The following is a 23,627-nucleotide window of genomic DNA, read 5'->3' as shown; positions in this document are numbered from 1 at the left end:
GGCTTCTCTCCTATGTGGGCCCTCATATGTTTTGTGAGATCACCCTTATGTGAGAAAGCAGAATCACAGATGTCACACTGAATAGGCTTCTCTTCTGTGTGGGTTTGAGCTTACCCTTATGTGAGAAATCAAATCCACACAGGTCACACTGGATAGGCTTCTCTTCTGTATGGATCATCATATATTAGATTACCATTTTGTGAGAAAACAGAATCCCAGAGGTCACACTAGAAAGGCTTCTATTCTGTGTGGTTCTTCACATGTTGTATGAGATTATTCTTATATGAGAAAACAGAACCAGAAAGGTCACACTGGAAAGGCTTCTATCCTGTGTGGGTCCTGATATGCCGTGTGAGATGACTCTTTTTTGAGAAAGCAGATTCACACAAGTCACACTGGAAAGGCTTCTCTCCTGTGTGGGTCTTCATATGCTGTGTGAGATGACCCTTTTCTGAGAAAGCAGAATCACACAGGTCACACTGGAAAGGCTTCTCTCCTGTGTGGGTCCTCATGTGACGTGCAAGAGAACCCTTTTCTGAGAAAGCAGAATCACACAGGCCACACTGGAAAGGCTTCTCTCCTGTGTGGGTCCTCATGTGACGTGCAAGAGAACCCTTTTCTGAGAAAGCAGAATCACACAGGTCACACTGGAAAGGCTTCTCTCCTGTGTGGGTTCTCATATGCTGTGTGAGATGACCCTTTTTTGAGAAAGCAGAATCACACAGGCCACACTGGAAAGGCTTCTCTCCTGTGTGGGTCCTCATATGCTGTGTGAGAGAATCCTTTTGTGAGAAAGCAGAATCACACAGGTCACACTGGAAAGGCTTCTCTCCTGTGTGGGTCCTCATATGCTGTGTGAGACAATCCTTTCGTGAGAAAAAAGAATCACACAGGTCACAATGGAAAGGCTTCTCTCCTGTGTGGGTCCTCATATGCTGTGTGAGATGACCCTTTTCTGAGAAAGCAGAATCACACAGGCCACACTGGAAAGGCTTCTCTCCTGTGTGGGTCTTCATATGCCGTATGAGATTACCCTTTATTGAGAAAGCAGATTCACACAGGTCACACTGGAAAGGCTTCTCTCCTGTGTGGGTTCTCATATGCAGTGTGAGGTGACCCTTTTTTGAGAAAGCAGAATCACACAGGCCACAATAGAAAGGCTTCTCTCCTGTGTGGGTCCTCATGTGACGTGCAAGAGAACCCTTTTCCGAAAAAGCAGAAACACACAGGTCACACTGGAAAGGCTTCTCTCCTGTGTGGGTCCTCATATGCTGTGTGAGGTGACTCTTTTTTGAGAAAGTAGAATCACACAGGCCACACTGGAAAGGCTTCTCTCCTGTGTGGGTCCTCATATGCTGTGTGAGAGAACTCTTTTCTGAGAAAGCAGAAACACACAGGTCACACACAAAAGGCTTCTCTCTTGTGTGCCTCCTTACATGCTTTATGAGAGCATCCTTTTTTGAGAAAGCTGAATCACTCAAGTCATACTGGAAGGGCTTCTCTTCTGTGTGGGCCATCAAGTGATTTTTAGGGTGACAGTTTTGTGTGAAAGCTTTATCTCAAAGGTCACACTGGAATGGCTTTTCTCCAATGTGGGTTATCAAATGAAATTTGAAGTGATTCTTTTGTCAGAAAGCTACATTACACAGATCATATTGGAGAGGCTTCACTCCTGTGTGGCTCATCATATGCTTTGTAAGAGAACCCTTTTGTGAAAAGGCACAACTTTACAGGTCACAATGGAAAGGCTTCCCTCCAGTGTGGGTCAACATGTGATATCTAAAATGACTAGTGATATAATTGTGCCACAGATGTCACACTGGGTCCTTTTTATCGTATGACAAGTATGGAATCTGTAGATAGCTCTTCCAAAGAAGTGGTGATATTTGCCCTCATCCTGAAAAAATGTAATTATATTATTGACATCTATCTCTGAAAGTGTGCAATATATTCTAATAGGATAGTGGAAGTTTTGCGCACAAACTATTTCATACTCAAATTTGTACCTAAACCAACCATTCATACATGCCATGACCTATTATAAAATAGGGTGAAACACTAACAGATATGGAGCTATCATATATTTCATTCTACTTTTTCATTACATATGAGGTGAAAATCATCCTATAGCTACATGCATACTCATTCCCCCACAACCGCAATGACTCAAATTTTGCTCTAGCTTTTTTCATCATGCCATGAGATTTGGAAGTGGGTAATGGCCAGCTAGCCACAACAGTTGTATTCTAATATAACTTCATAGCATACCATGTTTGGGCTCACAAGACCTGAATCTATACCAACTCAAGGAGGGTTTATTCAGTTCATCTGACTCAAATAAGTGATGCAAGGCACATCATTTAAGACACACAAACCACAGTTTAGAATGGATGTCTAGAACGAGCTCTGGAGTGCAGTGCTTTTTCGATAAGTTGGAGGAAACACCTAGGTGGTGTCATTCATACTGGGATAGGGGAGCTTTGTCTATCAAGTGACTGAAATGATATGTTAGAGTAAGTACACTTAGTGGTTAAAATATAAAATGGAGGATGATGAAGGTAGACAAAAATATAGTGAACCAACAAAGAAAAGACTAGAAGCAGGGTTGAATCACCATCAGGTGTCATCTCAAAAAAGAGTTGCAACATGGTAACATCCAGGAGCAATCAAAGGTATGAAAATATAGCATTTTCAGGGTTTCCAAATGTGGAGTACTAGGTAGAGGTATAGATTTGGAAAGGGAAACAAGGTATAAAAATATTCTAAATCAGGCGACTACAGAACTAATAAATGAAATTATAGATCTGAAAGCTGAATACAGGACAATGTATGAGTGAATGAGTTGAAAAAACAAAATGCTGAAACTAACAGGGAGCTTAATCATCTAAAAGAGGAATTAAACACAGTCAAAAGTAAGAATGAAAGAATGAAAAATGAAGATACTAACAAAAGTGAGGCTTTGAAAAAAGAAGTAAAAGAACAAATACAAGCGGTGACTGAGAAAATTGGAGAAACCATAAAAGAGATAGATCTCCAACAAATCAAAAATCAATGGAAAGTGGAAGAAAACCAAAAAACGACTTTTAAAGAAATTGTAAAACAAGTGGAAGAAAATGCAAAAGAAACAGTCATTAAAGTAATTAAAGAGAAAGAAAATTGGGCTAGACACAGTTGATAAAAAAGTGTATAGTTTATAATAGTATTGAAGAAAACCACAATGTAGATAGATAGTTATGAGAAAAGAGAAAGAAATAGCAAAAGAAATTCTGAGAGAGATACAAGAGGAGGGGCAAGAAAAGGGAAAAAGAAATAGAGGAAGTGCATAGAATAGGACTATACCCTAAAGACAAAAATAGACCACTATAAACTAAAATAAGGTCTCAAATGATAGCAGAAGTTAAATTACAAGAATATATGGATATAAAAAAGAAATGAGAAAAGAGAGGGAAAAGACACTATGAAATGAAGCTAATGGAAAAAAAAGAGAATAACAAGAGACCAAAATAAATGTTTTTTTTTTTTCTTCTTCTTTTCTTTTATTTTAAGAGTACTGGACCTGAGGCTGAGAAAACGGAATATCAAAAAAGATCAAACAAAGGAAACAAAAAAGGAGGAAAAAGGAAAAAATTAGAAATAATATATACTAACATAGATGGCATGATTTCAGAACTAAATGAATTAAATTACTATCTGGCAGAAGAAAAACAGTATATAATGGAGATGGCATTACAAGGTCCACTACCACCAATTATTGTGGGACAAAGTTGATATAATCATTGGATAGAAAATAGAGAGGTGAAACAGGGTGGAGGAGTCATGTATTTGACTAAGAAAGGCTTAAATGTGACAAAGATAACAGAAGGAAATAATAATGTGGAATTGAATATGATAAAAATTGAAAACAGTGACATAACAAGTAGAAAATTTGTAGTGATATATGTGCCCCTGAAAAGATATTCCTGGATATTCCTGAAAAGATATTCCTGGACACAGAGAATGTATTAAATGAAATATTGAAAGGATGAAACTTAATAATTATGGGTGACTAACTCTAGAGAAACATGTTAGGAGATGACAGTGAAAGGTGGACTCGAGGACCTTTGGGGAAATATATTACTGGGCATGGCCAATAAATACACAATAATTCAATGGGTAAAAGAAAATACCAGAGATAGAGGTAACGAAGAACCATCAGGACTAGACTTAACATTTACATCAGAGCCTGAAACTGTGGATAAAATGGAATACAAGACACCAATTGGGAAGTGACCACATACTTATCAAGTTCGAACTAAAAGAGGAAATTTGGGAAGAAATGGGAAACACAGAAAAGGAAGACTAATGTACAACAAAACAGATTTTGAGAAACTCAGAAAATTCTTTCAAAAAGTGAAGTGGGAAAACTTCTTTAATGAAGTAGATAAATATGTACCAAAACAAACACAGGAAAAGGTGTACATTAAATGCTGGTACAACAGAAAATGTAAAGAGGCAAAAGATAGAAGAGACAATGCTTAGAAAAGATGAAAAAAAAAAAAAAAAATGGATAAGTGACAAGTACATATCAAACTAAGAAATGAATATGTAAAAATATGCAGTGAAGAAAATAAACTATGTAAGAATCAACCTAAATTATTCTACAGATATGTATATGGTAAATTAAAAAATAAACAGGAAATAGTGAAATTGCATCAAGGGAATGTGGAATATATAGATGTAGAAATGGCTGAAATTATGAACAAACATTTTAAATCTGTATTCACAAAAGAAAATACACACAATTATGATGAAGGAAAAGGAGAAAGATCCCCCCCTATGAAAGAAATAATCGTGACACAGAAAGAAATAAGGGACCAAATAATAAACCTTGATGTCGGAAAATCACACAGTCTGGACAGAATTGCAAATTGGATACTAAAAGAATGTATAGATGAACTAACAGACAAAATATACAAAATAATAGATTGCTCACTCAAAGAAGGAAAGGTACCATAAGATTGGAAAAATGTCAATCAATATTGTGCCAATATATAAAGGAGACAAGGAAGACCCAACAAACTATAGATCGGTCTCCCTTTCAAGCACAATAGCTAAAATACGTGAAAAAGTTATCAAAAGTAGATGAACTAAACATCTGGAAGAAAACAATATTCTGAATACAAAATAATTTGGCTTTAGACAAGGAAGATCTTGTGCTACAAACTTGATGGGTGGGCAGATTGTGCTTTCCTGGATTTACAAAAGGCATTTGATAAAGTACCACACAAAAAGCTATTAAGAAAACTTGAAACAACAGGTGTATAAGGAAAGTTATTGAAATGGATGGAAGATTTCTTGCATGGGAGAAAAATGAGGGTGGCACTTAGATATAAAAACCTGACATGGGAAGAAATGAGAAATGGAGTCCCACAAGGCTCAGTATTAGCTCTAATAATGTTTGCTATATATAAATGACATGGATGAAGGTGTAGAATGTTATATGAACTTCTTTGCAGATGATATAAAACTATTAAAGAAAGTACAGAAAAAGACTGTGAATCACTACAGAGAGACCTGCACAAAGTCTGGAAATGGAACCAAAAGTGTGAAGTGTACTTCAACATCAAGAAATGTAGTATGATAGATTTTGGGGAAAAAAAAAATAGTAATAATAATATCAGGACAATAAAAAATTGGTACAAAGGAAGTAAAAAAGATAGCTCAGAAAGGGACCTAGGAGTAGTTATTAACAAAGACATGTCCCCAGACAAGCATATAAACATAACAGTTGGAGAAACCTACAATTTACTAAGACCAATAAAGGTGGTTTTTAATTACTTGGATGAAGTAATGGTAAAAAAAATATTAGTCACATTGATAAGACCAAGACAAACATATAAACAAAATAGTTGCAGAAAGCTACAATTTACTAAGATCAATAAAGGTGCTTTTAATTACTTGGATGAAGTAATGGTTAAAAGAAATATCAGTCACACTGATCAGACCAAGATTGGAGTACACTGCAACACTATGGACATCCAGCACAAAAAAGAATATAAAGAAATTAGAAAGAACTCAAAGAGCAACAACAAAGGTGACACCAACACTTTCAATATTGACATATGAACAAAGATTGTCTAAACCAACACTGGAACAAAGAAGAGAAAGAGATGTATTGGCCATTTACTGAATTATGGAAGGCATGGAAGTCCTTGTCAGAGAAGACTTAGTAAAGTGGGATGAAAGAAAAACACAAGGACATGAAAAGAAACTCAAAAAGGATAGTTACAGAAGAGATCTGAAAAAAAAATCACAGATAAAATTGGATAAAAAAAAAAAAATAGTATGAGCAAAAACCATACAAGAATTTAAGAACAAACTAAATGCTGCGAGATACAAAGCATAGTTTCCCTTCCTGTATAATACAAATAGGTAAATAAATACACTGGTAAGTGGTGTACCTGTGTTATTAATCTGAACAAAATGTAATAAAATTTATCTAAGAAACTGTAAAGGTATTATCTATGTATATGTCTGCTATGTCTATTCAACTCACTGGCTGACGAATGACTGTCCACTGGCCACGCCCTGCAGCCACACATAACTTCGTGACGTCACAGTCGACACACAAGCCGGCAACCCAGCTCATACATGCAATGATACATACTAACACTTGCCCTCTTTTCTTCTTTCTTGTGTACTTCATCTTGAATATGTGACGATGAAGTGATGATGCAGGTACATACCATACGGGTACATACACATTCCCCATGAACCCAAATGATCCACATACAAATATGTGAAGATACATGTACACATCGACGCTGTTAACACCCTAATCCCGGCTGACTGCAGCACAAAGTTGCTCAGTTTACGCCCCCTTCTTAGTGAGGCAATCAGCAAGTTGTCGTGATGTTTCCACATCAGGTCGCCTCTGCGATTTCTCCATGTTCCAGCATATCCTGCAATACTGCAAGGTCGGTCCTCAACCTCTTATCGTCCACACTTCTGCATGAATAAAGAGCATCCACCAAGCTCTTGTTGTTGACAAAACACCAAATCTTGAGAGCCGGACACCCAGAAATATTAGAAGGGATCCTCGCCAAATATACTGAAGACTCAGCACACTCCAAAAGTGCCATGGGCTCAGCTGAGAGTGTGGGCTTAACGACTCTTCTAATTTTTCTTGTCTGCCAGAAAATGGGACATCTCTTCTCATTGCCATCTTGTAGAAATATCACAAAGCCACCCTGTGAACCACTGTCCATCAAATTTGTGGACAAAGCATCCAAAAAGCACTCAAGGTAACAATCTTCAAGCTTAAATTGGCACAATGTTCGCCTTCTTCCAGTCCTGTGGCACTTTTCCTTCTTTATGTGAGAATTTAATTATATTGTATATTTTGTCTGTTAATTCTTCCATGCATTCTTTCAGTATCCAATTTGTAATTCCATCAGGACCATGTGATTTTCTTAAGTCATGGGTTTTGATTTGGTCGCTGATTTCCTTTAGTGTTACAATTGTTTCTTTCATTGAGGGGGATCTCTCTCTCTCTATTTCCTCACAGTTAGGTGATTTTTCTATTGTGAATACCGATTTGAAATGGTTGTTCATAATTTCAGCTATTTCCAGTTCTTCTGTATATTCATGTTTACCTTGGCACAGCTTTTCTATTTCTTGTTTGTTCTTCAGTTTGCTATTTACATACCTGTAGAGAAGTTTGGGTTCTTTCTTGCATTTTTCTTTTTTTTTCTCTTCATCTTTGCATATTTTTATATAATCGTTTCTTAGTTTGATGTACATTTGCCATTTGCTTGTTTTCTTGTCTCTTTTCCATTTCTTCCAAGCTTTGTCTCTTTTATCCTTAACCTCACTACACCTTTTGTTGTACCAGCTTTTTATATATGTTCTTTCCATTTTTTGTTGTGGTATATATTTACTTCCTCATTGTACATTTCTTTTAGTATATTCCATTTCTCCCATCCCTGTTTCTTGTTTAGGAATTTCTCACCAGTTTGTGTAACGAAGGAATATTTTGTGTTTCTCAAAATTTGTTTTGTTGTACATTAGTCTTCCTATTCTATGTTTATCATTTTTGCTTTGATCCATTTGTTCTTTCAATTCCAATTCTATTAGTACATGGTAACTCTTGCCTATTGGAGTTTTGTAATAAATTCTATTGACAATCTCAGGCTCTGTCGTAAGTATTAAGTCTAATTTTGAGGGTTCTTCACTACCTCTATATCTAGTATTTTCTCTAATCCACTGGGTCATTATGTATTCACTGGTCAAGACAAGCAGGGCATTGCCCCAGAGTTCCTCTCCCCCCTTCTCTGTCATTTCTTCCCAACGGTGTGGGGAGGTAGAGTATACTTTAATTTAGTTTCCACTATTCCCATTATGTCTGGTTTTTATAAGGCCAGGTAATCGTTTAATTCATTCATTCCTGAAATTATCCCATCTATATTTGTACACACATACATATACTAAAGGCTCCCCTTACACAGGGGGGTAGCCAAAAAGAAAAAGGTATAGAAACCACTTCCACCCATTTTATTTCCCATTCCTCTCTACCCTCCTCCCTCCTTCCTCTCTTCGCACCTCCTGGATGATGGGTCATCCCTGCATCCTGTCCACTGCCCTGGGTCAGAAGCAGTGTCACAAGACACAGCAAGGCCGCTTCATAAATTCGGCAACCCCCCCTCTCCATCCCCTCATGCAGAAAAGGAGAAGATGGGGAGAAATTCCTTTGGGCTGCATCAAATTTTTTCTCATATATACTTCCTCACCCCCAATCCCCTACCCACCCCTCCTCATGCATCATAGAATCATCTATATGCAACCCCTCTCCATTCACACCTACCTTCTGTCCTCTCCTGTCCTTCCTCCACAGACATTCCTCTCTTTTGTAATGCCCCTTTCACCCCATCCATCCATCTCATCCCAGGACGCCCCCTCATATTCACTCCCTCCACCTCTGCCTTCCATATTTTTTTACTAATCTTTCTTCACTCATTCTTTCCATGTGTCCAGACCATCCATATACACTTTCATCAACCCTATCTCTCAGCTCCCTTTCCCCCCCTGTTCTCCTCCTCACCTTCTCATTTCTCACTCTATCTAGCCTTGTAACCCCTATCATACTTCTCAGACATTTCATCTCAAACACATTCAAACTCCTTCTCTCTTCCTCTCTCATGTTCCATGTTTCTGCCCCGTACATTGCTGTTGGCACTATTACTCCTTCATATAACCTCCTCTTAGCATCCATTCCCAGATGTCTATTTCTCATTACACTTTTCAATCCACCAAGGCATTTACTCGCTTCTCTCAATCTACATTCTACCTCCACCCCCACTCCTCTCTTTCCTGTCACATTCGCATCCAAGTATCTGAAACTATCCACTTCCTCCAGTTTCTCACCCTTAATGCTCACTTCCAGCCTACTGTCACTCTCTCCCCTTGTACATCTCATCACCTTACTTTTGCCCACATTTATCTTGAGCTTCCTTCTTTAACACACCTTCTCAAACTCTGTCACTGACTTCCTCAATCCCTCCTCTGATCCTGCTACAAACACAGTGTCGTCAGCAAATAACAGCTGGCTCACCTCCCACTTTTCTCCATTTTCTGTAATCATATCCAACCCCTGACCCACTAACATTGCATTCACCTCTCGCACCACCCCATCCATGTAAAGATTGAACAGCCAGGGCGAAATAACATATCCCTGATGAAGTCCCACCTTTACATCAAACCATTCACTCTCTCCATTTCTAATCCTAATGCAAGCTCTACTACTCTCATAAAAACTCTTGACTGCTCTTAACAGCTTTCCTCCTATCCCATATATCTGCAGTACCTCCCACAGTGCCTTCCTGTCTACCATGTCATAAGCCTTTTCCAGATCCATAAAAGCCCATAAAACATCTTTACCTTTTCCTATACTTTCTCACATATCTGTTTTACCACAAAAATCTGATCTACACATCCCCTACCTGTCCTAAAACCACTGTTCCTCACCAATTACTCCCTCTGTTTCTCTCCTAATCCTCTCAGTCAAGACCCTCCCATAAGCCTTCCCAACTACACTCAACTGATCCCTCTGTAACTACCACACTCACACTTGTCCCCCTTTCCTTTGTAAAGTGGAACTATACAGGCACTTCTCCAGTCCTCTGGCACTCTACCCTCTCTTAAACAAACATTAAATAACCTCACCAGCCAATCCACCATCACTGTACCTCCTTTCTTCAGACATTCTGCATGGCATCCATCCAACCCAGGTGCCTTACCTGCTCTCATCATCTTAACAGCTGCTTCCACTTCATCCTTCCCTATTTCTCCTCCATTTTCCTCACTCATCACTTTCATTTTCTTAGTGCTTCCCATTGCAACTACCTTTCCCTCCCTATCCTCCTTCACATTTAGCAACTCCCTAAAATACTCTGACCATCTTCCTCTCACTGCCTTCTCTTCCATTATCATCTCTCCATCTGCACCTTTTACCTTTTCTTCTTTACTTGATTCACCTCTTCCTCTTTTAATTTCTTTCCAAAACATCTTTTTATTACTTTCAAAATTTTCTGTCATACTCTTTCCCCATTTCACATCTGCTCTCCTCTTTGCTTCCTTTATCTTATGCTTAACTTCCTTTCTCTTTACTTTGTACCTCTCATACGATTCCCTCGTCCTAATTTATAGCCAATCTATGAATGCTTGCTTCTTCTCTTCTACTCCCTTCTTTGCTTCCTCATCCCACCACTCACTACCCTTCCTTCTTTTTCCTCCCGCCCTCCTTGTTCCACACACCATCTTTGCACATCTTATGACTCCCTCTTTGAACCATCCCCATTCCTCCTCCACTCCTAGTTGTACTCTATCCTTTACTCCCTCCCACTCCTCTCTCAATTTCTTCTTACACTCATTTTCCTTTTTTTTTTTTTCCTCATTTAAGTAGTTCACTGTAAGTACCTCCCTACCTTCTGCCCTTTTCCTCTTTCTCCACTCTCAATTTACCTTCCACCAAAAAATGATCTGATATTCCCCCACTCTCTCCCCTTAGAACATGTGCATCCTTAACTCTTCCTACCATACTCCTGGTCACCACTATACAAGTATAGTCCATTAATGCTCTATCTGCCACCCTTCCATCCACCACCACCTTGACTTTCTTCCAAAACACTGTATTTGCTATCATCACTCTCTTTCAAGACAATCTCCACTACGATTTTTACCTGGAACTCCATACTTCCCAATCACTTCGTCAATTGGTTCATTTCATACCCTAGCATTTAGGTCTCCCAATACAACTACACTGACATTTCTCCCTAATCCCTCTATGCACGCATTTATATATACCCAAAATACCTCCCTTTCCTCCATTCTCTTCTCACTACCAGGCCCACACACACTTACAAAAACCCACATCTCCTTTCCCAGCTTCACCTTCATCCACATCAACCTTGATGACACCTTTTTCCACTTCACTACCCACTTATCTCTTCACTTACTAGTATAGCCACCCCTTCTCTCCCTCGTCCCCTCTTCACTCCTGAACACCTCCCAGCTACACTCCCAAACTCACAGTTGCCCTTTCCTTTCATTTTAGTTTCATTAAAAAAGCCAGTACATTCATCTTCCGTCTCACAAACATACTGCCTATCTCTTCCCTTTTACTCTCATTTGTACCACATCCACGCATATTAAAAGACCCAAACCTTAGGGTATTGGTTGGAAAGCTCCCAGACCCTCTTATGCCTTTACTTTCATTTTTTGGAATGTCCCCTTTTGGGGCTACAGGTAGTAGGACTCTTAATCCCATCCCCCCAGGGCCGTTTCTAGCTATAGGCGGTATAGGCGATTGCCTAGGGCCCCCAACCTACCAGGGGGCCCCCGGCCGGCCCAATAGCTAGGTAACGCTACCGAAGGTCAAATATGAGCCTGTGCCTCTCCCGCTCGCCGACGCAAAACAACAACACGCCTCTTGCAGTGTTTGTTATTGTTTGAAATGTTTTGATCGTCTGATAATAATACTATCTTGTTAAAAATCACCTACATCTTATTTAATCTAAAGATATAATATGGTAAGCATTAATTGGCTTTATTTATTCATTTATGTGTTCACTAAGCTAGGGCTTATGGCTACAGATTTTATTAATTGTTGATTACAAACTCTTTTTGGCCATTAGCTTACTATTCTTTGTCCAATTGTTTGGCTTTATTTGTCACTGGAATTGGCATCACCAGCGTTCTTGTTTACTCTTTGGTCGCTTCATGCTTAGCTTCTAATAGTGTAAATTTGTAAGTTTGTGTGTTCTGTGACTGTAAGTTGGAATTCCTTTTATCATATTTGTATGCACAATAGGAAATGTTTGTATTCTATGGAATGTTTACCTCTTCCACCTTTTTCAATATTTAATGTTCATATATGTTCATATGTTCAATTTTGTTTATTTTGTATCGATATTTTATCCAATCCCTTATTAATTTATTCGCTTATTTCTTTATTATAAAAATTATGATTATTTATTTTCTCACTTCACCTACCTAATGAAAAAAACACTAGATGGCAGGACCGAGGTTAGCTCAAAAGGAAGTGACAAAAATACATGAATTCTATTCCGTTTGTCGTGTGGTCCGTTTCTCTAGTTTGTATATAATATTAAGATAACCACAGGCTCAACAATCACCCATCTGTTCACCTTTCAGGTCTACCCGAATTTCGTGTATGTAGAATTATTTTTATTTAAGGGTATTTAAAAGGTTTACACTTTACAGATATCTGTTTTAGGCCTATACTGATAAAAATAATCATATTTATTCTACTCGAATATCGTGTATGTAAAATTGATTCCATGTATTTATAAGGTTTTCACTTAACAGATTTCTGTGCTAGGCCTACATTAGACTCTAAGACTCGCCAATCATCATTCCCGTAATGGCATCAAAACGAATTTATCTCAGCGGAGCAGAGAAACGAAAGAAAAAGAAATTTGACGAAGAAAAATGGTCAAAAGAAAAAGGTAATTCATTATCGTTTATTTAATAATTTAAAGAAACATATTAAAGTTTGGTTTTATTATGTTTTCTGAATGGTGAGTATTATTTTAGACTAACGCCTAATCATCTAAGGAAATTTGTAATTTTGCAGGATCAATTCTAAAATATATTGGAGCTCCAGACAGCAAGCCAGAGGAATATTCTGAAACTTCCTGAACAGGATGCTCCAGTGCCATCACATTCATCAGGATCTGTCCAGGAAGCTGTACTGCCACCAAGACCACCACATTCCCCAGAACCACAGAAGGCATCATCTACTTCTGAGCAGCCTCCCATTTATTCTAAACCACTAGATCCTGCTAACTGGCCAACCATTCTGTCTGATGCATTTAGAACGGATGCAGTAGGTAGAGGGCCATTTCAGATTAGTTCTGATTTCACATTTCCCAAAAAAGAAGACGGAAGAAGTTTTCATTATCATTATTTTTTTAGAACATTGGTTAATGGAGAAAAGATGAAGCGGACTTGGCTTATCTACTCAAAAACAAAAAATGCTCTCTATTGCTTTTGTTGTAAATTATTTTCAACCAAAGAACAAAAGTTAGTGACAGAAGGACTGACAGACTGGAAAAACATAGGCACACTTTTGAAAAGTCATGAAAGCAGTCCAGCACACATAGCGCACATGGCAACCTGGAAAGATTTACAACTCCGTTTGCAAACTGGAAAGACAATAGACCAAGCTGAAAGAACACTATTGTAGGCTGAAAAGAGGCGCTGGAGAGATGTCCTGACTCGCTTGATCGCCATTATCCAATCCTTAGCCGAGAGAAATCTTGCATTTAGAGGTTCATCAAACACGTTACACCAGCAGAATAATGGGAATTTTCTAAAAGAGGTGGAGCTGCTTGCTAAATTTGATCCTGTCATGAAGCAGCACATTGAGCGTGTTGAGAGTGGCCAGTTCAGTCATTCCAGCTACCTTGGAAATATCATCCAAAATGAACTTATTGCTTCAGTCAGTACTAAAATAATGGATACAATGGTGACTTAAGTTAAACAGTCCAAATATTATTCAATTATTTTGGACTGTACTCCCGATGTAAGCCATCAAGAACAGATGTCAGTCGTCATAAGGACTGTCAAAATGGATAAGAAACCAGAAATTAAGGAACATTTTATGGGGTTCCTTGTAGCTTCTGAAACAACAGGTCTTGGTTTGTCATCTCTAATTATAAAGAAACTGAAGTAACTGAATATTCTCCTTGAAGATTGCAGAGGACAATCATATGATAATGGTGCCAACATGAAAGGGAGAAACAAAGGAGTTCAAGCCAGACTTCTTGAGAAGAACCCTCGTGCACTCTAAGTTCCATGTGGAGCACATTCCCTAAACTTGATGATATCTGATGCAGCAACAGCTTCAATAGATGCCACTAGCTATTTCGGCACTGTTCAGAAACTGTACAACCTATTTTCAGCCTCACCACAAAGATGGGCAATCCTAAAAGATTATGTCACTGTTGCACTCAAGACCTGGAGTGACACAAGATGGGAGAGCCGTATTAATAGCATAGAAGCTGTGCGGTATCAGGCCTCTAATATAAGGGAAGCTTTGTTGAAGGTCAGGGAAGTGTCTGATCCTCTGACCAAGGTTGAAACCCAAAGTTTGGCAGAAGAGGTGGGGTCATACCGATTTATCATTTGCACAGTCATATGGTATGACATTCTACACATTGTGAACCATGTCAGTAAGCTCCTGCAGTCTCCTAAAATGCAGCTTGATGTGGCAGTTGACCTCCTTACTAAAGCGAAAACATCTCTGACTAATTACAGAATTGGATTCACTTCAGCTCAAGTCTCTGCTAAAGATATGTGTGAGAAAATTAATGTAGAGGCTGTACTCAAAGAAAAGAGATTAAGAAGTACAAAAAGACACTTTGCTTATGGGGCCGCAGATGAGCCCATTGCAGATGCAGTGAAGAGGCTAGAAATAATATTCTTTAATGTTGTTGTTGACACTACCATTCAATCCTTAACTGATAGATTTAAAACTCTGAGTGAAGTAAGAGACCAATTTGGAGTGCTGGTCAATTTCCAGAAACTGGATGATCAGTCATTGAACAACCAGTGTGACAAACTATGCAAGACATTAACCTCTGGAAATGAAAGTGACATTGATGGAAAGGAACTGGCTATGGAAGTTAAACACTTACCAAGTTTGCCCTCAGACGAAATGACTGCTCTTGAGCTCCTCACCTTTATCCACAAAAAACATTTTGAGGAATTGTATCCCAATCTGTGGGTTGCACTGAGAATTGCCTGTACTCTGCCTGTGACTGTGGCCTCAGCAGAGAGGAGCTTTTCGAAGCTGAAACTCATCAAGACCTATTTAAGATCATCTATGGGGCAGGAGCGACTCAGTGGTCTTGCAATAATCAGCATCAACCATGAAGTGGGGAAAGACGTGTTGTATGAAGACATCATTGATGATTTTGCTAGTAAAAAAAGCCAGAAAGCAGAGATTTTGAGCCCAATACAATGCAGTTGGTGGTGGTTTGTATTCAGAGACTGTGATGTTAAGTTACTACTATTTTGGAGTGTGGTTTGTATTCAGAGACTGTGATGTTAAGTTACCAATATTTTGAAGTGTGGTTTGTATTCAGAGACTGTGATGTTAAGTTACCAATATTTTGAAGTGTGGTTTGTATTCAGAGACTGTGATGTTAAGTTAAAATAAATGTTTAAATAAATAAATATGGTGTAATAGTTACTTGCATCCTTTAACACCATCAAAAGATATAGAAATCGTTTAATTACTGTTTGGCAAACTTCACAGGTATAAATGAAATACCAATCTGTCTAGCTCTCTAACTTTTGAGGGCCCCTAACTGCCTCTTGCCTAGGGCCCCCACAAAGCTAGAAACGGCCCTGCATCCCCCGCCCCTTTTTTGTCGCCTTTTATGATTCAAGTGGAAATACTTGGTGGCAGTATTGTTTTGCCCACACCACAGGGTAGGTAGGCGAGAAAAGGAAATAAATATTCAGAGAAATGGTACAGGACAGTAACAAGGGGTTGGGGGGACAGCATAACGGAGGGACAGTCATAGTATAAAAGTGTCATCATTTCTCTATGTACAGAGTTTTCCTCTATCACAGACAAAATGATGTGTGGCTCTGGTCCATAGGGGCGCCCCATATAGACCCTAAAGTATCAACTGCATGCTACTTTGCCACAATAACATGCAGCCAATGCACCAATATTAGTATAAGCTATTTTTAATTTCCTTTCTACTCGTCTTTTTCTGTCTTCTTTGCTTCCATTTTCCTTATATACCATTTTCTCAGCCTCAGATCCACCACTCTCCAAAAAAACTTGTTTTTTTCAATTTCAGTTCTTTTTTCATTCTTTTCATTTGCTTCGTTCCTAAGTTCTTTTTCGCTCTCACTCATTTCTTTTTTATCCATATATTTCTGTAATGTTCACTATTAGCTCATTTTGTTGTTCTGGATAGTATTTCCTCTGCAAATGTTTGAGATCTAAGCTTTACTTTCAGTGGCCTGTACTGTTTTTCTTTGGAGCATCTGCCCATTCTATGGGTTTCCTCGATTTCCCGATCCCAGCCTAATTCATCTGTTTGTAATTCTTTCAGAATTTCCTTAGCGATCTCTTTCTCTTCCTTTCCCCTCTGATATCTGGGTACATCATGCTTCTCTTTAATGCCATAGATTATGATGCATCTTTTTTTATCCACTGTGTCCCTAAGTTACCTTTCTTTTTGATTACTTGAATCACTGTCTCCTTGGTATTTTCTTTGTCTTGTACTCCTCCTGCCGCTGTTTCATGCTGGAAGACCCTGCAGGTCATCAGCTGAGTCCTGTACTGGCATCCTTCAGATAATCAATATATACACAACTTTATCTCACTATGTCATCCACTCTGGTCTCAAGCCTCTCACAACAGTTCTCCCTATCATTCTCAAATACAATGGTGACTTTCTAATCAATTCTACATGACATTTACATCTGATAATGCTGCCAAAACCATACAAGGTAATAAATTCCCTTATAGATGACAACCTAATTGCTGAGATCGTTCAATCAAACAATGTAGCTGACAGAATGATTAGGTACTGTTCCAACCTCTTTGATGATGCTGAACATGCTCCCAAAGCTCACCACTCCCCTACACCTTACTGGCTTGTGGCATACTATGAGGAAAACCAAGGTAACTTTTTCCACGCTGCTAAGCATCCTGAAGGAGAGACTGGATTGCTCCCAACAAATAACTTCAAGAAATATGGTAGAGGTGATCCAAGATAGGGATTTAACACAGGCCGTGACGCTCCTTCATCTACCTTGCCCTTCAGATGGTTAGGTTAGGTTTTGTTAGGCTTGGTTACGTTACGTTATTGAGGTTAGGTTAGCTGTACACAAAATTGCAACTCTCGGTCCTCTCGAAGCTTCATGAATTTATTCCCAATTTTAGGGTTAGCAACTCTTCTGCGGCTGGAATGCGCTTCGCTAAATGTAGCTGATACAGCCAAAAATATTACGAATCGTTGTTAACGCTGCTCAAAAACAACATGGCTACGATCGCGTGAGCCCTCACCACTGCTACTCAAAGGTGTAATTAATGTATTTCCATATATTTTTTATGTGTTGTTGATTGTACACCTGTTTGTACTCAATTTCATGCTCCCCACCCAAAAACCCCGATTTCCAAGAGGTCCCCCAAAATCTTTGGAGAGGAAAGATAGGCATAAATTTATATATTTTCTTGAAAACTACGCATTTGTGACGGAAATGATGTACACCGTGACGGAAATGATGTACACCATCAATATATACACTACATATCTCACCAGAAACACATAAGCCACATATTCTATTTTTCAGGAATAACATGCAGCCAATACCCCCAAAATCTTTGGAGAGGAAAGATAGGCATAAATTTATATATTTTCTTGAAAACTACGCATTTGTGACGGAAATGATGTACACCATCAATATATACAATACATATCTCACCAGAAACACATAAGCCACATACAAAAATCTTTGGTAGGGTGAAACTATAAATTCAAAAATTGTCCTTTATTTTTTTTTCCATACTTGTATCCTATTTTTCAGGAAGAGCCACATATGTGTGAGTGTATAAAGTTTTTTACCATTGCAAGGTACGGGCACAACAATTTACCATTGCTGCGAATCTAATCTATTGACCATTTCCTCAATATACCTTTGCAAATAGCTTCTAAAATTTTTCACATTTCAAATCCCCCAGCTGATTCAGGTCACTTCGCTCGCTTCCCACTCATACTGCAAATGCGAACATACTACACATGCACTAGCTATCTTACCCCCATACCAATGCACTTACGAATTCAAGAAGACACACTTGTTTAACCTGTACAAAACACAGCCATGAAAACAAGCTATTTAGATAGCTGAAGGAGGGCAACTTAATGCTTGACGGGCTATGATGTCGTATGTAAACAAACAAGACGTAAAGGTGAAAGTGTACGTTTTTTATATATATCTTCTCTATTTTTGTACTTATATTTTCTGTTCTATGTTTTATATTTTATATTTCTATTTTCTACTTCTATTTTCTATATCGATTTTCTATTTCTATATATATTTTCCATGTCTATTTTTATTTTTATGGTGCAGTTGTGATTATTGGAACGATAGAGCAACTGGACTAGGTGGAGAGACGGATCACAGCACTAGAAAGAAATGGTCTAAAACGAACAAAAATAAAACTGAAGTGATGTATGTGGGACGCATAAATCAATTCCAATCAGCCATCCCGAGTCCACTGCTGAACAAAGGCCTCCTCCATAGCATTCCATGTTTCACATGACCGCGCCATCCTCTGCCACGTCTGATCGTCTCTCCACCTTCTGTCTGGTCTCCCTCTTCCACGCTTCCTATCTCGCGGCGTCCACTCAGTAACACACTTGCTCCATCGCTCATCAGTCGTTCGCGCTAACTTACCTGCCCAGTTCCACTTCCTCTCTTTTACGGCCTCCACAATATCTTTCACTCTGGTCTGCTCTCTCACCCAACTTGCTCTCTTTCGGTCTCTCAGCGTTATTCCTATCATTGATCTCTCCATTCTCCTCTGTGCAGTCCTTAGTTTGGTTTCCATCGCCTTCGTTAGTTTCCAAGTCTCAACACCCGTAGATTATTGCTGGCAGAATGCATCGATTGTAAATTTTACGTTTCAAACATAAAGGTAGAGGGCCTCTCAGGATTTTATCATACCAAACACTTTCCAACCAATTGTAATGCGTCTTTTTATTTCATTATCATGATCTTTCGTCACTTTCACCATCTAGCCTAAATAATTATACTCTTCAACTTCTTCAAGACTCTCACCATCGATTATAATCTCTTTACTTTGAACTTTCGTGTTAAAAATTACTTTGGTTTTACTCTTATTCATTTATAAGCCTACTTTGAGACTTTCCTTGTTCAGATTACTCAGCATATCTTGCAAGTCTTCCGCTTTTTCTGAAATAAGAATACGGTCATCTGCAAATCTTAGGTCGTTCAAATATTCGCCATTAATCTTCAAACCTATCTCTTCCCAACTCAACCTTCTGAAAATCTCTTCCAAACAAGCTGTAAATGATTTGGGTGAAATGGTATCGCCTTGCCGTACTCCTTTCTTGATCTTGATATTTTCTGTATATATGTGTAGTCGAATTATAGCGGTACCTTTCGCATAAATCTTTTCTAAAAACCTTACGATGTGTTCGTTTGTACCCTGAGTGAGTAACGAGTTTAATACTGCTATTTGTTCTACCGAGTCAAAGGCTTTCTCGTAATCCACAAAAGCTAAACGAAGAGGTATATTGTATTCTGTCGTTCTCTCGATTAATTGTTTTGTCGCCTGCAAATGGTCTAGGGTCGAATATCCGCTCCTATAAAGCCTGCCTGTTATCTCGGTTGGTTTCCGTCTAAAACTTGGCTTAGTCTTTTTGTAAGGATCTTGGAGATCACTTTATATACATTTGATAGTAAGCTAATTGGTCGATAGTTACTAAGGTCCTTCAGGTCTCCTTTTTTATGAAGCAAAATCACTATAGCATTACACCACGATTCAGGAACGCTTTCGAGCTGGCGTAAGCACTGAGTGTACGACTGAGCTAACTTAATATGAACGTCTTTCCCTGCGTCTTTCAACAGATCTATCGATATACCATCTCCCCCAGGTGCTTTTCCTCGTTTCATAGTTTTTAGAGCAAATTCTACTTCTTCCTTTGCAGTCTCTTGTACACTACTAACGTCTGCAGATGGACTTACTGACTCAACTACGGTCTTCGACGAGTAAAGCTCGTGATAAAATTCTTCCACTCTTTTTACCATTCTGTCTCTACAGTTAATGATTTCTCCATTTCTATTTTTCAAACATATCAATCATTTGCTGTCTTCTTAAAGCATGTCTGCGCTTGGTCCCTTTGATACTCTTACCTTTCCGAATAATTTCCTCTGTTTCATCCCTGTTTTTCTTTCTTTTGTCTGATCTCCTCTGCCTTTAAGCTTGTTTAGTTCTACTCCTTCTATTTCTTTCCTGCTTTTAATCTGCGTGGTCCTTCTTCTTTCAATTAGGTCATTTGTAGCTTTAGTATTCGTTTTCTTCAATACTTTCTGTACTTATTACGTTTTCTGCTGATTCCCTAATGGTATTCACTAAATTTAAATTCATATCTTCAACGATCTCCTCGTTGGATCTTAGCGCTTCGAATCTATTTTTAATTTCTATTTGAAATTTCCTCTTCTTATCCTTAACCTTTGCAGGGCTGATTTTCTTTCTTAAAACTAGTTCATTTCTCTCGGCTCTGAAGTTGAATTTAACTGTGCAACCTACCATTCTATGGTCGCTATCTATGTTGACTTTATTTATGACCGTAACATTGCTAACGCTCTTGCTCTCCTCTTCTAATATGAAGTCTACTTCGTTCTCTGTTGTTCCATTTGGACTTTTCCAGGTCCATGTGCGACCCACACACTTTTGGAAGAAAGTGTTCATTACCCACATGTTGTAGTTCTCTACAAAATCTACTAACATCTCGCCTCTGTCATTTCTTTCACCTACTCCAAACTTCCCAATGCACGACTCATCTCCAATCTTCTCCTTCACTTTAGCATTAAAGTCGCCTATTACTTTTTCCTTGATCCAGTATTAGATCATCGTAGGACTCAATTTCATCGTCTGAACTCTGTGAAGTTGGTGCATAATCCTGAACTATCCTTAGAGTGTACCTTTTACACAGCCTAATAACAATTCAAGCTACCATGTCTGATAAACTACTGAACTTGATTACATTATCGGCAACCTCTCGGTTTATCAAGAATCCTACTCCACTAGATATTTCTTTGTCCTTAACTCTATCGTAGAACAGGTGGTGACCATCTTGTAATTGTATCAGCTTTTCTTCCACTCTTCGGACTTCGCTCAGTCCTACAGTGTCCCACTCGATATTGTCTAGTTCTTCCATTAAACTCTTCAGCCTGTGGTCTTCTGAGAGAGTTCTTACGTTGTAGGTATAGATCTTCATTTTCTTCTTGTTTAATGCCCAAGACTTTGATCTACTTGGATAGTGCTTACTCACATTCGGTTGGCAGAAATCTCACCTCCTTGCCAGCTGTTTCTGGTGAGATATTTCTGCGGTGTGACCTTATACGTTATATTCGGTGAAGCCCTATATATCTATAGGGTGCCCAATGGTCCACGCCGTCATTATGACGGTATCCCATATATCTATGAGAAATTTCCCTGCTCGCCATCAGGGACGTGCCAGTTAGCAGTGGGTCCTGCGACTGTGCGTGTGAGCTGCTCTTTGTTTGATCTTTCTTACAAAACCTGTTCGATACGGGTAACCCTGCAGAGATTTCCTCTCTATCGACAGCTTTTGTAATCATTAAGATTCTCAAGCATATCCACCACGTCAAAGTGTCAACTCTCGGATAGGAGGACGCATAAAAGGAGGATATAAATATCACAGCTGGAATACTACAGTGAAGGGTGACATATGACTTGAGGAATAATATTAAATATCATTCCCAACTTCAAGCTTTATTCAACATTTTCCAACAATAATGGGAGTGCTGTACTACTTGTAACTCACTTGATTTCCGTGGTTTTCCGTTTCTTTGGTTGTTTCTGCTTCACTTTCAATTCCCTGATACACTCACTTCTCTGACTCTACAATCTACCTTACCTAAACCCACTAGCTCTGCTAATCCTAATCGTGTTAGAGTTCCACTTGCATCTTCTCGTTCCACACACACTGACGCGCACACCGTCGTGCGCCCTCCTTCCTACACCGGCCGTGACCTTTTGACCCCGTGCTAGGGGTGCCAACTGTGCACACATATGTGCACCACATTTACACCACAAGTACACAATTTGCAAAAGGCAAAGCAACGCCAACATTACAGAGCCCATGACATTTCCATAATAAAATCATTACAGTACACAATCTACAAGTGAAACACTATCGTCATATTCCACAACTTAATCGTTACAAAGGTGTTCCATTATTGTCATAGCATTCTCCCTTACAAACAAATCGTTACAAATGTGTTTCATTATCATCATAATAGTATTCACACACACACACACACACACACACACACACACACACACACACACACACACACACACACACACACACACACACACACACACTTTCACCGAATGAACGGCGAGAATTGGTGTTCAAATGAAAAAGGAAAAACTACGTGGATCTCAACATCCAGGAAGTGCCTTTTTGTATTTATAGCGAAGGGGAGTGCTCGTGGAATAGTGGGGAAGTGATAGGGAAGGAGAAGGGAAGGGATATTGAGGGAAATGGAAGGAAATGAGGAAGAGAATGACATGGTCCAGGAAGCTAGGAGAAATGTAAACAAGAGACGAACTGAAGACGGTGAGTTTGGAGAGGACGGAATCAACAAAAATGTAAAGATTAGAAGTATAGATAAGAGCAATACAGTAGAAGGTGATGATAATATTTTCCAGGGATTTAAAGAGGGTGCCCCCCCCCCAATTGACAAGACTAGAAGAGAAGCTCGATAAGATGATCGAGCACTGGGAGCTTAGGTTCGGTCACGTTAACAACATTGTGCAGAGGGTTGAAAAATTGGAAGAACTAGAGAAGGCGAACAAAAACTTAACTAAGGAAATTGAAGAATTAAAAAGACAGTTAAAAGAAGTAAAAGAGGGGAATAAAGTCTTAAAGGAGAATAGTAAGGACAACAAAGAGGGTTGGAAAAAATCCAAGAAAACAGCAAAGTTGCATTTACTGACATAATCAAACAACAAATGAAAGAACAAACTGAAGACTCAGTTATTAAAGTGATGAGACAGAAGGAGAATATAGTAAGAGACTTAACAGATAGAAAGAAATGTATAATTATATTAGGAATGGAAGAGAAACATAACCCAGATAGAACCACAAGAATCAAAGAGGAAAATGAAAAAGTAAGAAATTTACTTGAATTAGTTCAGGAAGATGAGCCAGAAATAATGAAACAAATCGAAGAGAAATTCAGGCTAGGGAAATATAGTACAGACAAGACCAGACCAATTAAGATTAAATTCAGGTCACAAACGACGGCAGACAATACCT

General features: G+C 38.8%; 2 protein-coding genes across 3 annotated transcripts in view; one reads left to right on the top strand and one right to left on the bottom strand.

Moving 5' to 3' along the window:
• The window catches only part of LOC143031929 (uncharacterized), a 53,667-nt gene that overhangs the window by 5,704 nt on the left and 24,336 nt on the right, over nucleotides 1-23,627 (bottom strand). The window lies entirely within an intron of this gene.
• On the top strand, nucleotides 11,815-15,886 carry LOC143031928 (zinc finger MYM-type protein 1-like). 2 transcript variants are annotated; one of them, XM_076196303.1, is made up of 3 exons: nucleotides 11,815-12,065; nucleotides 12,865-13,004; nucleotides 13,133-15,886. In XM_076196303.1, exon 3 carries the CDS (start codon nucleotides 14,381-14,383, stop codon nucleotides 15,605-15,607), a length of 1,227 nt encoding a protein of 408 aa, XP_076052418.1. In that variant the 5' UTR covers nucleotides 11,815-12,065; nucleotides 12,865-13,004; nucleotides 13,133-14,380; the 3' UTR covers nucleotides 15,608-15,886. The 2 variants fall into 2 exon arrangements, with proteins under 2 accessions (XP_076052418.1, XP_076052417.1); XM_076196302.1 differs by having other exon boundaries at nucleotides 11,815-12,707.

The sequence above is a fragment of the Oratosquilla oratoria genome, chromosome 12 (genome assembly GCF_046742065.1).
Source record: "Oratosquilla oratoria isolate Oo_2021 chromosome 12, ASM4674206v1, whole genome shotgun sequence".
NCBI lineage: Eukaryota > Metazoa > Arthropoda > Malacostraca > Stomatopoda > Squillidae > Oratosquilla > Oratosquilla oratoria.
Note: the sequence above shows the minus strand (reverse complement) of the source record. Positions and strands in the feature narration are given on the sequence as shown.